We start from the raw sequence: 17714 nt of genomic DNA, 5'->3' as shown, positions 1-17714 counted from the left end.
GCAAGAGTATTTTTCCACTGTTGTATATTTTACAAAGCATAATGCATTCTTAAATTGGTTAGTTCCCTGATTATAATTTCCTTTTACTCATTTAACACTTTAGATATTTGCTGTGGGAATTCCCTGCCTTTAAAGCACTTCTAGCAATTGGAAAAGATTCAGTATACCCCGTATTGCATAGATTATTTAATAAATCAAATCTCAGCTTCTATAACTATGCATTATCCTAACAAAGATGGTTTGCCATTTTTCACAGAAAAATAGAGCATGCTAATAGTACATTAAATATGATATTGGTCTTAGTATATGCTTTCTATTGAATTAAGTGGAAATTTTTCATAAAAAGCTATGTCAGCATCTGGCCATCGGACTACTTTTTGTATTTACACAGTGATTTCTAAAGATGATGTTTGGTAGCTTGTACTCATCAGTATGCAGGTTGTCAAGTCAAATATAATTAGATTGTCTCTATATTTTAAGCCCACTATGTAGTACTAAAATGGAATGCAGTAAAACCTTTTTCTCTTACTTCTCTGCCCCTTTCCCTTAGTGGAAGATGTTCAGGTCTCTTGTTACAGAATATTGGCCAGCTTGTACTCTCTAGGAACCAGCAAGAGTATCTATGTGGAGCGGTAAGATGAAAAATCATGTACATAATTGTAATCTTCATATATACACTTAGTTGTATACGGAGACATCATGTGCATTCTTTATTAGAATGTTGTTTTCCAAGGTGGAAGTTTTAATAAAGCACAAATAGGAGTGTGGGGAGAAGTTGGAGGGGAGGGGAGGGAAAAAATCAAGTACCCCTTAATAGAAAAGGGAGTTGTGATAATAACTATACTGGATTTATTATAAAAAAAAATTAAACATTTACATAGAACTGTGTAAAAAGATAGTCTTCAATTAGAACTGAAAAGGTTCTTAGTCTAAAATATGATATTTCTTGCTTGCTTGGGACTGCAGAATCTGACTTTTTTGTATAATACAAACAGTATTAATTGCATGGGGAACTTAGACAATTTATGAGTTCCAGAAGGGGAAATTGCAAATTTTCATTACAATTAGTTTTATAATTGTTGCTTGTAGATTGATTAACTGTACTGTATTTTATGGTTATCCCTCATTTATTTTTGTTCATGACTGATATAAAAAACTTGGTGTTTTCACATTTTGTAAACAAAATGTTATATATTCATTTTGCAATTTCATTCTAATGGGTAAGAAATCCATTCAGAATTACTGAATTTTGTCATTCATGATTCTATTAACAAATCAAATGAAAAAATCATAATGCATCAAAAATGTACTTTTTCAATTTGTACTTCAAGTAGAGGTGGATCTGAGCTATAAAATTCAAGACTGAATCTTGAATCCAATCTGGATGGACTCATTCTCAAAAAAATCACTGTTGAAAATAATCATTGATTCTACAGAATCAGTCAAACAGGCCATAAAGCAAGACAGAGAGAGAACTTTATTCATAACCCTTTGTACTTATATCACACTTTCATCAAAACACTAATTAAACCTTACAACACTCTGCAACATCCCAGTAGGTTTAATTATCTACAGTCTGCAGAGGGGGAAACTGACAAATAGGGGAGATCAAGTGACTTGCTCAAGGTCACAGCAAAGCAGTAGCAGACCCAGAATACACTGAGGAGTGTAACAACCACTTCCTTGCCAGGGTGTCAGTTCTCTACCCCTTTCCATTATTTCTCATACCTTGTATATGGTTAGGGTTGCCAACTTTCTAATCACACAAAACCGAACACCTGCGCCTCGCCCCTGTCCCACCCTTCTTTCAGACCCCACCCATGCCCCATCCCTTCTCCAAGGCCCTGTCTCCACTCACTATATCCCCCTTCCCTCCATTGCTCGCTCTCCCACACCCTCACTCACTTTCACTGGACTGGGGCAAGGGTGTGGGAGGGGGTGTGTGCTCCGGCTGGGGGGGGGTGCTTTGGGGTGGGGCCGGGGATGAGGGGTTTGGGATCTAGGAGGGGGCTCAGTGCTGGGACAGGGGGTTGGGGTGTGGGAGGCAGTGCAGGGTACAGGCTCCAGGAGGGAGTTTGGGTGCAGGAGGGGGCTCAGGGCTGGGGTAGGGGATTGGGTGCGGGCTCTGGGAGGGAGTAAGGGTGCATGGGGGGGTTCTGACTTAGGGCAGGGGGGGCTCCAGCTAGGCAATGCTTACCTCAGGCAGCTCCCAGTCAGCAGCGCAGCGGGATTAAGGCAGGCTCCCTGTGGTTCCCGAAAGCGGATGGCATGTCCGCAGGGGTGGCCAGGCAGCTCTGCACAGTGAACGCTGCCCGCACCCACAGGTGCCACCCCTGCAGCTCCTATTGGTCGTAGTTCCTGGCCAATGGGATCTGAGGAGCCAGCACTCAGGGTGGTGGCAGTGCACAAAGCTTCCCTGATCGCCCCTGCGCCTAGGGGCCGCAGGGACATGTTGGCCACTTCTGGGAGCCACGCAGCGCCAGGCCAGGCAGGGAACCTGCCTTAGTCCCACTGCGCCACCAACTGGAATTTTAACGGACAGGTCAGTGGTGCTGACCAGAGCCTCCAGGGTCCCTTTTCGACCGGGCGTTCCGGTTGAAAACCGGTCGCCTGGCAACCAGTTTGGGAGTCAGAATGTAAGGTTGCAACAAGTCAATACAAGTTACATTGCTTCAGCTATCAAAATTCAGGGATTCTGTACTATGTAAACTTGTTTCTTTTACAAATCACTGCATCCTGGTAAAAGGGCTCCGATTTGCATGATGACTGATGTTATTTCTCAGTAGCCCTTAGTCTGGAAAACCCTGTACTCTATCAAAGAGCCATTATTAGGTAATAAGAGTGGAAGGATGTGTAACTCTAGAGAGAGATGCATAATCACTGTACTCCAAATGGCTACTGCCTTCAGAACTGCTATCTATGTATAACGCTGTGCTCACAACAAACATGGCCACCTCAGCCTTTGACCTCACCCCCACTTGTCACCCCGTCTAATCACGAATAGAATTAAATTTAAAAATAATTATTCTCCAATGCGGAATAAAAATATATGCAATTTTCAGTGAATGCTCTCCAAGTGGCATATATTTTACATATTGGTCTTATATGAAATTATATATTGACTCTTACAAGAGCTATTGTGAAAGTGAAGTGCTTTCTTTCATGTATTATAGTCCACAAGCATCAATGCATATAGAAAGCGGATAGCATGCTGTCTTATAGATGTATGTGAAACATGTTCTTTTCACATGGACATTATGTGGGTCAGGGAGGAAATCAGGAGGAGAAATAGCTATGAGAGATATGATGGCGTCAGAAGCTGAAGTTCCTGTATTTATTGTGGGTATTATGGATTGGGAATTCAACGGCATTCTGTTACAGCAGAAACTCCAGGTTTCTCCTTTCTCCTGGGTCAGAAAGGAAGGCAGGATTTTGACCAAACTGCAGCATTTCTGTGACTTCTAGGAATCTCCTCAAGTTCTCCAGTTTGATTCTTACTTCCTTATGCATGTTTTAGTCCAAAAGAAATTAGAAATGGCTTGTTCATCTCTTGGTACTAAGCCATCTTTATTTAAAGCTGCCCACACGCTTTTCAGAATGGTACAACACCTGATAGTCATTCTGGGAATCACGTACTACAATAAAATTGACTTGACTGTGGGATCTAATTTATCCTCTATATAGGAAAATTGGTAACCACAAAGTTTTTTTTCCAATTTAAACAATATCATTTTTTCTACAACATACTCCCTACATGTTTTTATGTCAACTGTCTTTTGGTTCTAAGATATTCTGTGGGACCAGGATTTCTTTGCCTCCTTGAGATGGGAGTAATTTCTTTTCTGTGACAATTTTTTTTCTGTGTGACAGGCCACACAGATGAGCCTTGGGTTCCAAAGTTGAGGGGAGACATGTCTCAGATAGCATAGACTGACACATTTTCTTTTACATCAGAAGGAATCAGACTGGGTGATTATAATTTACAGGAATGGGAAAACAGCAAAAGTTTTAGCATAATAAAAACTTGAGAGTATATCCGAATAATTCAGTAATAACAATATCCTGTCTATATCAGACTTTGGCTTTTGGGCAAGCCCAGGAGATGGTTATTACTTATCTCATAAAAAGGAGAAATGCCCTCCAGTTATCATTTAGATATAATGGTGGTAACATTTGGCCTCTTGATCCATCAGTTTATTCGGTCGCTATAGGATTACTATCATTATTGTTACTATACTAGTGCTGTGTTTTCCTTGTATGCTCCTTGATAGCTCTCGGCAAATATAAGTAGGCCCAGCTTTGACATTTTATATATAACATTTTATTTGTGTAATGGCAGAAAGTTGATATCCTCAGATATCTGTTAAATGTATTTTTCTGTTACTATGTTAGTAGTTATAATCATGTAGCAGATTCTCTCTTTGTGAAGATTATAGTTTGTAATAAAAGTAAGGATAGCTCTGAGTATATTCAATCAGAAAAAATGTGTGTGTATATATAACAATGAGCATTTGTGAATTCACAGGCAGCGCTCAGCCTTAGGAGAATGTTTGGCTGCTTTTGCTGGTGCCTTCCCTGTGGCCTTTTTGGAAACTCATCTGAACAAACATAATACCTACTCTATCTACAACACCAAGTCTGCAAGAGACAGAGCAGGTACATTCAGAACCTCACAGGCAGGCATTTTAACATCTGGATTTCACACACAATTGTGGTTGTCTTATTCACTGCATATTTACATACATTTTCTATTACAACAATCCTCCCTTTCATTTACTGATCTGTTCGTATTCATTTGCTAGAATGGTAGGTTAAACCTTGCAAAACTCAATGTTTTTCATTCCTTTTTGAGCTGCCCAATGTTGCATATGGAGATATTATTATTTTTGAATTAACTTGCTAAACTAGTTCCACCTCATTCTGATCATGTTGATACATTGCAAAATGGAATAAATTTGTAATTTCAGAAGCTATTTGTATTGTATATAAATAAGTGGTTTTATATAAGGTTTATTTTATATGTCAAACACAGGTAGAGATTTTAATACTGCCTACTATCATGAAATAAAACAGCATATCTTAATGAACAGTTTTATTTCCTTATCTCTCATTTTCAGCCTCAACTCTTTCTGGGACTTATCTGTATCTTTAATTGGGGCTAAATATTTTGATACATTGTATGCCCTTAACAAGTAAATACTTAGGATAGCATGACATAAATTGTTTGCTGTGGTATTTTAAGTGTAGGAAATACCACAGCAAAGCCAAATACAAATAAGTAAACATTTGTTCATGTAGACACCCCTTCAGAGGGCTATTTAATAAAAACATAGTTGGGGAATTAACACTGTGCCTTATGCTGTTCCCTATTGGAAATATTTTAGAGGTTCTACTGATTAACTTGTATTATTTTAAACTACCATGGGTGAAATTAAAAACTGGGCAGCTACCTTTCATAGTAGTAGAATATAATTTTAATTTGTTATTTCTCATTCTAATTTAATGCATACCACAAATATGGCAACAATGAAAAACACTATGCTATAGTATACAACAGTTACTTAATGGCATTTTATGTATAACTTCACCCACTCAATTTTAAAAGAAGAGCAACTGATTCATTCTTCTATAGAGCTACAGTAGTCTATCTGGCAAATGTCAGTGTCTACATTAATAAGTAATATGTTCTGGTAATTTTAGTACATCCACAGTAGCCTATACTATGTCTTGTGGAAAGAAATATCCTTTTATTAATAGTAATAATAATAATAATTTGAATTTACTTTTATTGAGGATTTCAAAATGCTTTCCAAACTTCAATAAAGCAAGTATTAATGCAGCTCTATGAACAAATATGTATGATGTATTCAGTGTTAAAATGAGACGTAGCCTGATTTTGAAAAACAGCCCAGAGTATAGGCAGATACAAACAATTTGGCTCCAACTTCAGTACTGGCACTAATCTTACTACACAAGTTGACACTTCCATTGAAGCTGATGTATAACTCTCTACTCAGTTCCATAAAAGCACTCTTTCTTTGTGTCTAAAGCTTTATCAGCCAGATGGATATCTTGTGAAAGAGAAAATAGAAGTAGAATGGAAAAACATTTGGATATAAATATTTTATGTGTTTTCTCTTTGTGATAGATTTTATTTTTATTATTTTCTAGCTCTTAATTTGCCAATCAGTGTAGAAGAGGTTTGTCCAAAAATTCCTTCCCTGGAGAAGTTAATGGAAGAAATAGTGGAATTGGCAGAGTCTGGTATTCGTTACACACAAATGCCACATATAATGGAAGTGATACTGCCTATGCTGTGTAGCTACATGTCACACTGGTGGGAACATGGGCCAGAAAACAATCCTGACAAGGCTGAAATGTGCTGCACAGCCTTGACCTCAGAGCACATGAACACTCTGTTGGGTAACATACTGAAAATCATCTATAACAACCTAGGTATTGATGAGGGAGCCTGGATGAAGAGATTAGCAGGTAAGATTTGAAGATATGAATAATTTGGATCTGATTCTTTTCTCACTTACATCAGTTCACATTGACTTCAATGGATTTATTCTATATTTACCCCACTTGAAGTTGGAAGAGAATCAAGCCCATATTTTACAGCCTCTTTGAATAATATAAAGTCTAATTAAATGAGACAGTAAGACAGCAGTTCTTTGAAAGAGAGATGATATATTTTAAAATAATTGGTATATATCATATTGAACTTCATAATAAATTTCCCTCCTTCAAAAGCATGGCCATCCCTGCATTGTAATATGCCATTTACTGAGCTGAAAGATTTATATTTGTGCCACCCATTTATCTATACGTACAGAAGGCAGTTGCGTGCTATTACAAAATCTGGTTTTTGAAGTGTTGTCATTAGGCTTTATGATTAACACCCTGTCTCCATTCCACCGGGTCTGTTCAATGCCCCAGTTTCTAACTAGTTCCTTGGGAGTGTGACCCCTTTAGTGTGCTTGGGGCCCAAGGATGAACACAGTTCCACAGAGGCAGGCCTGTGGCCTCCAAGAATCCAGAACTGAGCCTTCAGGCACCAACAAACCCTGTCTGTCTCTATGGTTCCTTGCAGCGAGTCCAGCCAAAGCCAGACTCCTGCGGAAGGCTTGTGCTGCTGTGTCCCTTCAGGGTTCAGTGCTCTTAGTGATTATTTGCAGCGACTCCAGGCAGCCTTTTCCAAACAAGGCAACAATTTATTTGTCACCTGATATACAGAATCTGAAAGTCCTTAGGTTTGGGTAGAGAAGCAAAGGTTAAGAGTTCAGCATGGCCAACGCTAGGCATGGGCTCCCTTGAGCCATGCTACCATCAAAGCTATCTAGGCGCTCTCTCTGTCTCAGTTCCTAGTCCCAGGTGTGTGTGTTCCTGTGTCTCTCCAAAGGCCAGCTCTTAACCCAGCCATCTGACTCCTTTCTGCTTTGTTCTCCAGCTGTAGCCTTTGCTCTGCTTCTCCATGAAGAGATATTGGGGGGAATCTCCTTCTTCTTGGCTGTTGGTTGCTAAATGTGAATGTCCTGGCCAATGGAGTTCCCATTGTCTTTCTGGATCCTCCACTGATATGGGTCGGTTCCAGCCAATCCTTTAATGACCCATTCATACCACCCCAAACAGTTACATGACTCAACATCTCATATCCTCTGCTTTGCCCCAAGGGCAGCTTTTTACACTCCATGCATAGGAATGCAAAGCACAGGGAAACTGAGGCCCTCATAGGAATCATAAAAATATTATCAGGATTTCAACTTCAGCATACACTCCTTTGAGATAGGTGGCAGTTCATAGCTCACTTTTAGGCTTTTTTGTTTTTTAAGATGATACTACATTGGGTCTTATTGAAAATCACAAAGGTGAAAGGCTGAAAACACAGTTGATTTGTTGATTTGTCTCCCTGTAAAACTTTATCATCTCCCTGGAAAAGTCACTTCTGTCCTCTGATTCAATTTCACATGACTTTTCAATGCTTATTGTCTTCTTTCTGTTGTTTTCGATGCTTACGTTTTTGGTAACATACAGGTCTGGACCCCCATTTTGATAGTCACTGTAAAATAACATAGGCAAACATGTTCCCTGCTGCAAATTACTTACAGTCTACTAAATGTATTGTAGGTGTTTGTTATCTAAACAAACACTGGCTAAATACTTCCTTAAGGATTACCCTTTGGATGAGTGGATTTGCAGAAAACCTGCCCTCGGATACTTTAAGTGGCTGAGTGATGGGTGCCTCTCAACATTTTCAGAGGCTCATTTAGTCTAGGTGAGATCCCAAAAGTTCAAATGTGTATTCATAACTTATCCAGGCTTGTGCAAATGCAAAATGGGTCTGGCAATTACTAGTGCAAGCTCCCAAATGAGATTTCCAGTACTTCCTCATTTCAACCAAGCCAAACCATACTGTGCGAAGGAAGAGCTAGGAGCTCAGGAACGTCACTGCACCCACATACGTCACTGCACAACATTTACGTACCTTATGAAACTTTTTAATTTTCCTTAAGGCAAAATGCTGGAGTAGATATAAGACAAGTTTCATGGTGTTAAGTGTTTAGCAAGGTATTAGCTAATTTGAATCCCTGTTTTCACACTAACAAAATGAACTTGTTAGTTCACTGAAGTCAGTGCAGAGCTCTCATTGACTTTAAATGGGACCAGGATTTCACCCTCGTTCTTTAAAATAAAATATGGGAGAGAGCAGGTAATGGTTTTGGATTACACTTTGTGGTCAGGTGTTTATTATAGTATTGATTTGCCTTAAATAGTGTTTTCCCAGCCTATCATAAGCAAAGTGAAGCCCCAGCTTTTAAAGACCCACTTCCTGCCACTGATGGATAAGTTGAAGAAAAAAGCAGCAATGGTTGTATCAGATGAAGACCATCTAAGAGCAGAAGGCAGAGGTGACATGTCTGAGGCTGAGCTGCTTATCCTAGATGAGTTCACCATTTTGGCACGGGACCTCTATGCCTTCTACCCTTTGTTGATTAGATTTGTGGACTATAACAGGTACGTGGAAAAAAACAACTTAGTGAATCCTTTCAAAACCTACTTATGTTTCTTGATACTTCATTTTGTGTCTTGATTATGTTCTACACTGAATGTAAATAACTTTTCTTCACACAATCAATTTTAAAGTGACATTAACAGTACCTTACTGCAGACTTACTGCAATTTTAGGGAAGGGATTTGGAGAAAAATCACAAAAAATAATTTCCCGTTGCATTTTACCTGGTATTATGGGGAAACTGTATTCAGATGTTGAAGTAGGGTATCAAAAGGCCACTTTAACATTAATTAAAACACATGCACGTCGTTCTGCTTTTTTCCTGGTGATACCATGTTAAAAATTGATTTCGAAGCAAAATGTTAAAATTGCATTATCCAAACCAGAAAGGATCATTGCCAAGATTTTCTCCTTCTTGTTACCTAATTTTAGGGCAAAATGGCTGAAAGAACCCAACCCGGAAGCAGAGGAACTGTTCCGCATGGTGGCTGAGGTATTCATTTACTGGTCAAAATCCCATGTAAGTAAATGCTTACAATTTTTATTTTACTGTGGTTTTCTTGGCAGATGGGTCAGTTATTTAACTAAAAGCAATGTCCATCCTTTGAGAAGGAGGTGCAAGTGGTGCATTGCCTCCCGCCCAGGTAGATTTCCTTTTTCTTTTTTTCTTTAACAGTATTCTGATTGCTTTAACCATATGACACAAAAAGGATAGCTATATAGTGCAATGCAATATAGCTCTACTGATGCATCAGTCAAACAGTAAATCAGTTATATTGGATCATACAGGTGGGTGCGTCGTTCAAGCAAAACTGGTTGTGGGGGGACCATCATGGGATAATTTGTCACAATCCTACAATGTGTGGAGAAGCCGATTCTGATTGCCTTACTTGAGGTTTCCTTTTGCAATGTTCCAAGATAGACTCAAACACAGTTTATCCTCCTTGCTCATAAATCACCATTGACACTTTTTTTTCTGGCTATGAGGATGGATCATACTTTCTCTGTTCAGGCTAGCATTATTTTCTCCCCATTAATCAGATAAAAGTGCTTCATCATGAGGAGTTTGCCATCCTCTTTTTCTTATAAGATCCTAAATATGTCATCCCTTGTAGCCAGTCTGTTCCACTTGACAGCTGCGAGGCCTACGAGTAGTCCTAATTTGGGTCTCCGGTTTGCTACCAGTAATAATCTTTGAATGGTTGCATGGGAAAACATACATAATGATGGAGAGGAGTCTGTGGACAAGGAGGTGTGTATGGCTGTTAATTTCCTGCCACTCCTGAAGTTCTGTGAAGTTGAAGAAATACGGTGATGTCTTGTAGTTCTATGATTATATGTATTTCTTCATGAGAACTCGTATTTCTTTCGTAAGGCTCCTGTACAGATGGTCATTACTGAGATCTTGTCACCAGCCTTATATTTTTATTTCCCCCTGCACTCCCTTCTTTGTCTGAATATGTAGCTAATCAATTAGTTTAAATTGATGTAACTCACCACGGAATTGTAAAATCTACCCACCACATCTGGATATCCGGCCTCCTTTAGTCTATAGGCATGGTTATGATACAACGTATGTAATAGAAGAGTCCTCAGCGAGACTGGCAGACTTGAAATCTAGAAGTTCTTTGAAGAGAATGTGTAACTTTACTTCCACTGACTTAACGCTGCATTGCAGATTTCTGTTTCTTTAACAGAATTCAAAGGAAAGCATTTCACTTATTTTGCCATTTCAGTAACTGCTCTGCATGAGAAGGTGTCTCACTGAAGCCAATGGGAGTTCTGTGCACAGAGCAGACAGACAAATAGCTCAGCATGTTTTAAATCAGGGTTCTGCTCTGAAAAAGAAGTCCTGGCATTCCATGTTTGCCTCTTGGGGTATGTCTGCACTGCAGCTAGACACCCGCGGCTGGCCTGTGCCAGCTGAGTTGGGCTTGCAAGGCTCAGGCGGCGGGGCTGTTTAATTGCCATATAGGTGTCTGGGCTCAGGCTTGGGCTCTAGGACCCTGTAAGGTGGGAGGGTTCCAGAGCTCAGGCTGCAGCTTGAGCTGGAACATCTATACTGCATTAAACAGCCCTGCAGCCCAAGCCATGTGAGCCCGAGCCAGCTGGCACAGGCCAGCCATGGGTATCTAACTGCAGTATAGACATACCCTTGGTGACTTCTAGCTGAGATTCACTAAATTGCAAGTTAGGGGATTTCCTCTTAATGCCATTCCTGTAAAACTCGTCCTGGGATCTCAACCTGTTTTTTTTCTGGCTTGTACACCAGCACCAGCAACAAAGATTGTGCATTAAGAATTAAGCTATGAACTTCACTGATGATACGTGCTTTAGAATAGAACTCCGCTCACGATGTGTGCAAGAGTAAAAAGCAGTAAAATTACTAAAAGAAAACTGCTAATAAAATAAGATGAGACTGAACACTCACAGGGAATAGGCGAGTGAAGAAGTGTCATCTTTATGTAGTTGCATTTCCCACTATAACCACAGTCCTGCAAGTCTGAGTGATAGTATTGTAGCATTTCTGTACTTAGAGGTATTTTAACTAACATTATCTATGCAGCCCACCAGGCACAGCCTAAATACCTGTTCAACAATTAGGCACTGAGTCAGCAAAACATATAAGTATGTTAATAACTTTAAACATGCCAGTTAAAAGGGATTGCTCATATGCTTAAACTTACACACATATTTAAGTGCTTTGCTGGATCAGGTACTCTAGTGATGCTCACTGTAGAAAAACCTAAGATAGACAGAATTACCAGTATGATAATATCTAGGCAATTATTTTTTATCTAATTGTGATGCTATTTGCATTTTATGCCATTCCACTATGTAAATGTGAGGCAACAATCCTTTATCTAATATAATTCATATTTGAAATGGAAACTGGATAAGTTTACGCTTTATTGTAATCTGTCAGAGTTTTCAAATGTAAAGACTTTTGATTGAGTTTAGAAAGTTTGTTTGCCTGCAGGTAAGCAGTGGAGTATAGCAAAGTCATTGCCATCAGTAATTGATTTTATGCCTTGGAGGTTTGCATCAAAGTTTAGCTAGGTTAGCTTGTTATTTTATTATGTGGAAAATCATTTAAGGTGTGCAAAGTGAACAGCATATTTTGTAAAAAAATTTTATTTTCAACTACAATATTTGATGTAAAATGAATAAAAATAGCTAAGGTAAAATATATAGAAGTTTTGTTGTAGTATTTTATAGTGCTTAATCAAGGCTACATGATGATTTTTTTCAATATGAACACTTTCTAATATTTGAATTCAATACATGTGTAATTACTAGAATTGGTTGGGAAATTTTCGATGAAAACATTTTTTGTTGGAAAATGCTAATTTGTAAAAACTGAAACTTTTCACAAAGATGCGTGTTCTGAATCAGGAACAGAAGGGACTTGAACCTGGGTGTCTGATATTTCAGGGTTGTGCCATAATCACTGGGCTATCAAATATTCTTATCTATCTTGCTCTGTTTTTCCAAAGGGTCTTGGTGTTGTCCTGGTGTAGAACAAAAGCAAATATTGAAACCTGAAGAGTTTTCACAAAATACTCCTGTTTTCCAGCCAGCCCTAATAATAACATTGTATTTTTATATCTATCTACAGAGTTCCTATCTATATAATTCAAATCTGTCATATTATTAGAGCTTAGAGAATAAAGAGAACAATTTTGTGAATACTCAAACGAACTTTAAAATGAGTTTACTTTGGCTGTGCTTGCATCTATTTTTGTGCTCACTTCCTTTGAATGTTTGAGTGATCAAGTTTCACTCTCATGAATGCTCACAGAGTGAATTTGGAAGCTTACATACTCTATCATTCACACTAATAGTGTGAGATTGCCTCCCTGTTGTACAAAATACTATCCAATGTTCCAAATATCCCTCACTAGAGCCATGGCACAGAGTTAATTTAATAAGTTAGATAAAGATCTGATGGCAACTTACACAGCTTGGACCATGTATACACATGCATTTATTTAGTGACATAGAATTATAGTTCAGTAAACACAATGGCTTTGTGTGAATGTCACAAGACAAAATTTAATTTAATTTCTGCACTTGGGTTATATATTTTACAGTAATCAGACTTTTTTGGCAGGATGTTTGGAGCCAAACTTAGTGTTGGCAAGAGTAGAAAGTGTTTAGTTTTCTAAAACTCCTTAATCCTGTTTATATGATGCCTCTCTATCAACTGATACCTCTACAGGAGATTAAAAGACAAAGTGGCTTCCTTAAACCTTCTTCCAATTTATAAAAATTACGCTAGTTCAGCCAGAGGACAGAAGTAAAACCATGTGGTTTATGTCAGGGGTTCTAAACCTTTTTCTCTCTGAGGCCCCCCTTCACATGCTATAAAAATTCCTGGGCCCAGTGGCGGGGAGGGGCCCTCAGGGCAGGGGCCTTGGGCATAGGCGTAGTTTGACTTCTGTTTTGGGGGGGCAGGGGCCAGTGGGACTCGAGCCACTTCCACATGGTCCGGTCCAGGGAGGGAGCGCCACCTCCACCCCCGACTCACCTCATCAGGCCACCCAGCCTTTCTGGGTTGGGGGGAGACACAACCAAAAATCATAACTCAAAGTTTTGGGGCTTAGCTTAGAAAGTTTGAAAACAGCTTAGGGTGCAGGGATGGAGTAGCTAGGGGCTGTGTGCAGGCACGGGGGTAGCACACAGTGCAGGGATGTGGTAGCTAGGAGTTGTGTACACATCGGGTAGCTGTGGGCTAAGTTCCCTGTAAGCCGCACGGCCGCACAGCAGCCTATTTAGCGCCGCACAGGCACTTAGGGAACCCGGAGCACCAGCAGGAGAAAAGGAACACTGCTGTTGCCTGCTCCATGGCACCAGCCAGAGCAGCAGCTGTCCCGCACTACCTGGCTCCGGCTTCCCACCTCCAACATGGCCAGGGAGCAGGGAGAGGAGATCGGGGGTGGGGGGAGGTGTGGAGCTGCCCCCGGGACTGCTGTGCTCTTGCGCTGCAGTTTGGGGGGAGGGCAATGCCCTCCATGTTCCCAATTCTGCCCACGGGCTCAGGGCTTATGCCCCACAGGGAGTACCAGGGCTCGGGGATTCAGCCCCGCGCCTCCCAGCTTCAGCCCTGCGTGGGTCGCCGGGAATCGGGGACTGGGTTTCAGCTGCAGGGCCCTGCAGCCTCCTTGAAAGGGCTCGCGGATCCCGGTTGAGAACTGCTGGTTTATGTGATTCATCACAACTAACAGCTGGAATTTCAAATATCCACAGTGGGCTGTTGTTCACAATGAAAAGTGCATTTAAAAAACAACCACCACCAAAAAACAGAATTTGTCAGTTCAAGAAGCTGGTAATGGCAGTCTTATTGCATATGTGAAAAGGGGCAAGTTCAAGTTCAGTGAGTCATATTATTGAAATATTGTGCTCAGATGTAAATGTTAATATCATGTTGCAAATTATATTTCCTTAGGTGTTAGAGAAAAAATATTGAAATTAAAGCTCACTTCAGATATAAAAATGCTCACTTCATTTATACAAATTAATTATATTGCACAATCAGATTCTTCTGCACAACAATAGTTTCTGAAGAGCTTTCTAAGCACTGTGGCTAAAATTTCAATCGTATCTTTTGACATCATTCGCTCCTGGTAGTTCTTTGCCTTCCTTCTCTTTTCCCTAGTACATTTTCAAAGATGCACCAGACCCTTCCGAGAATAAAAATACATCTCTTTCATTTAAAAGGGGATGTCTGTTTGTAGATCCACTTTATGTTCAGAGTGGATAAAAGTCTGAGATTTGTGCAATGTAAATAATGCCAGAATTTAACACATTCTCAAGAATCCATTAAAAACGTAGAGACTGTAACTTTGTGGAATCTACAGAGTTCCAGTGAACCCATATTTATTATTTAAGACTTGTATGGACAGATGTCTCACATGTAATAAGTGTTTTTAACTGAAATCTCCTGTGTAACTTTTCAGAATTTCAAAAGGGAAGAGCAGAATTTTGTGGTACAGAATGAAATCAACAACATGTCTTTCCTTATTACTGACACCAAATCCAAGATGTCTAAGGTACAATAAGCTGCAAAGTTTAAATATTGTTATCCCATCTTGCTTTCTCTCCTCTCAGTGTTTTAGCTTTGTAGGTTTTAATGGCAAGTGTCCGCATTTATAACCCCTTAAATTCAATGTTCCTGCCATTTATGATGGTCCTTCCAGTAGTGCTGAAGATGCACTGTGCTGCTGCTATTTGCTTTGGCTAGAGTGGATGGAAATATCAGGTGTGCTTAAAGGCCATGTGATTATTATATCACTGGCTGCACATACCACAGTAGTTGATCCATCTTCTTTACTGGTGTTGGACCTGATCCTTAATTGTTTTGCACTCCAACATCCCATGGAAGTCCACACGAGTTTTGGGTAGGCAAACAATGCAGGATCTGGCCACTGGTGCATGATGGAATGCAATTGTGCCTACTACAGTGGGCAAAGTAAGTGTGTGTGTGTGTGTGTGTGTGTGTGTGTGTGTCTTCCATTTCTAGAGTTATTCCCCACTATAATTACAGGGAATATCTGTAGTTACCAGGATGAAGGTAAGAGAGAGCAGGCATTTCAGCTGGCCACAGCTTGCAGCAGCCAGACTCGGTGTGGGGAGGGGAGAGAGGGAGATTTAGAAAGATGGTATAATGCCTCCTTACCTTCCCCAGCCCTTGAGTCCTGTGCTGAGCAGAACTCAGCGAGACTCTTTGTCCCTAGCATAAAGGACATAATCCCTCATCCTTAAAGGCATAAGCAAATCACTAACTAGGGGGATCAGGAAAATCAGCTCATGGTGCAGGAGATAGAGATTTTTCCAGGGCCAGTCCAAGGCTGTGGAATGAATTCCCACAAACATCCCAGCTTTCTGGTCCAAGTGCAAGGTTCACTACTTTGACATGGTCCTCAATAACAAACATGTACAACACAGTAGACATTAAATATTTTTTAAAAAAATGTGAACACTCCTCCCATCCAATAAAACCTCACATAATTTTCCCCTGAGAGAGAAAATACAGGGAAGACAGAAAGCGTCACCTATGACAACTGCTAGTCACATCACTTAATGCACTTCTGCAAGGTGCTGAGATACAACAGTGAAGAGGGCTGCATCAGAACCTGAACAGAGAATAGAAACAACATTTTTAACTTAACTTTTCATTTAACTTCCCCTTTCCTCCCTGTAGGTTGTTACATATTTATCCTTTCCTTGGATTCTAGCATTTTTTGTTGAAGCATCTAATATTTGCCAAAGTCAGAAACAGAACTCCAGAGTAGATGGACCGCTAGTCTAATCCAATATGGCAATTTGCATGATCCCGTGTTTTCCTATGCCTCTTAGTGATCTTCCTTCATCTTCTCTCCTCACTCAATCAGATAAAATGTCCAAATACTCTGTCTTCTCTGAAGAAATGCTGATAGTGTACCCTCTATCACCTCTACATGACAGCATGTGCATCTACTTGCTTGGATCAGTCAGATCTCCTTGGACACACAGTCAATATATTTTAAAACCCAGTTCCTGTTTCCAGGATATTTTACATACTTTGTCCTCTTGTCTCCCATTCTCAGTATGTGTTAATGCCCCTTAATTAGTAAGGTAGAAATATTAGACTGTTATTGTCTAATTGTTAAGCATAACTCTACAGTTTTATCCTGTATTTTATAGTTTTTCTTTTATAACGGAAAAACTTAGTGTATGTGAACAAGTTTTCCCAGAAATTGTCAATTTCTGATCTCAGTCGTACCCATGCCACCCCATTGACTACATTGTGGTCAAACATGTAAATGTGAACGGGTTCTCTCAGTTACAGCAGAGTTAAATTGCTATGGAAGTGTCAGAAGTTTCTAAATGTACCAGTATACTCTGAGTACATGAAACTGGATGCACATCTTTTCATCTGTCAACCCCAATTCAGACAAGGCATTATTATGATGAAACAGTATATTTTATTCTCCATTTCCTTTTTAGTCACTTAAATAAGTGTCACTTCAAAGGGTTCTTTTTGAAAAAGCTGCATATCAACGAGTAAACATTGAATTTAATTAATCAAGTTGTTTTTTTCACATATATATAGTCAAACATTTCATACAATCGCTTATTTTTCACCCATTAGCTTATTTTTTCATGTATCCCTTTGTGTGTTTGTCTTCAAACAGGAGAAAACTATTGAATGTGGTCTTTTGAAATGCACATGATTCTTTGAAATTCCAAACAGCTAAACAATCCAGCTTCTATGACCTATTAATTGCACATGTCCTTGCTGTTTCCTACATGGCAAAATCTCATCAAACAAAAGCCAATCACAACTCCACTTTTTGATTTATAATTAAAATAATGCTCCGCATTTATATAACACTTTACATACTCGAAGCATGAAATGAATGTTAATGAATTCATTCTGAAAACACCCCCGTGCTGAGGAAGGCCACATTCTGGTCTCCTTTACACTGATGTAAACCGAAGTAAGTCCTTTGAGACAGCATGTAAACAGGTGGCAGAACGGGCACTGGAATGTCTGATTCTCAATACTGTGTTCAGTCCAGAAGACAATGCTATGTTTATGAAGAAATGTGCTTATGATTTTTAGTGTTCAGTTCAGAAAATTCTGCTGCAGCTACTTTAATTTTTTCCATGGTTCCATCCGACACTTTTTTCCATGGTTCCATCCGACACTTTT

At 39.6% G+C, this 17714-nt stretch overlaps 1 protein-coding gene across 1 annotated transcript in view; it reads left to right on the top strand.

The window, feature by feature from the left end:
- RYR2 (ryanodine receptor 2) overlaps window positions 1-17714 on the top strand; it is a 512764-nt gene that overhangs the window by 358526 nt on the left and 136524 nt on the right. Inside the window, exons 66-71 of the mRNA XM_026649522.1 lie at window positions 551-632; window positions 4526-4656; window positions 6172-6492; window positions 8778-9018; window positions 9449-9536; window positions 14977-15069. Coding sequence (XP_026505307.1) covers window positions 551-632; window positions 4526-4656; window positions 6172-6492; window positions 8778-9018; window positions 9449-9536; window positions 14977-15069 — 956 coding nt within the window. The remainder of the gene's footprint in view (window positions 1-550; window positions 633-4525; window positions 4657-6171; window positions 6493-8777; window positions 9019-9448; window positions 9537-14976; window positions 15070-17714) is intronic.

This window comes from Terrapene carolina, unplaced genomic scaffold, assembly GCF_002925995.2.
Source record: "Terrapene carolina triunguis isolate 2854851 unplaced genomic scaffold, T_m_triunguis-2.0 Scaffold85, whole genome shotgun sequence".
NCBI lineage: Eukaryota > Metazoa > Chordata > Testudines > Emydidae > Terrapene > Terrapene triunguis.
Note: the sequence above shows the minus strand (reverse complement) of the source record. Positions and strands in the feature narration are given on the sequence as shown.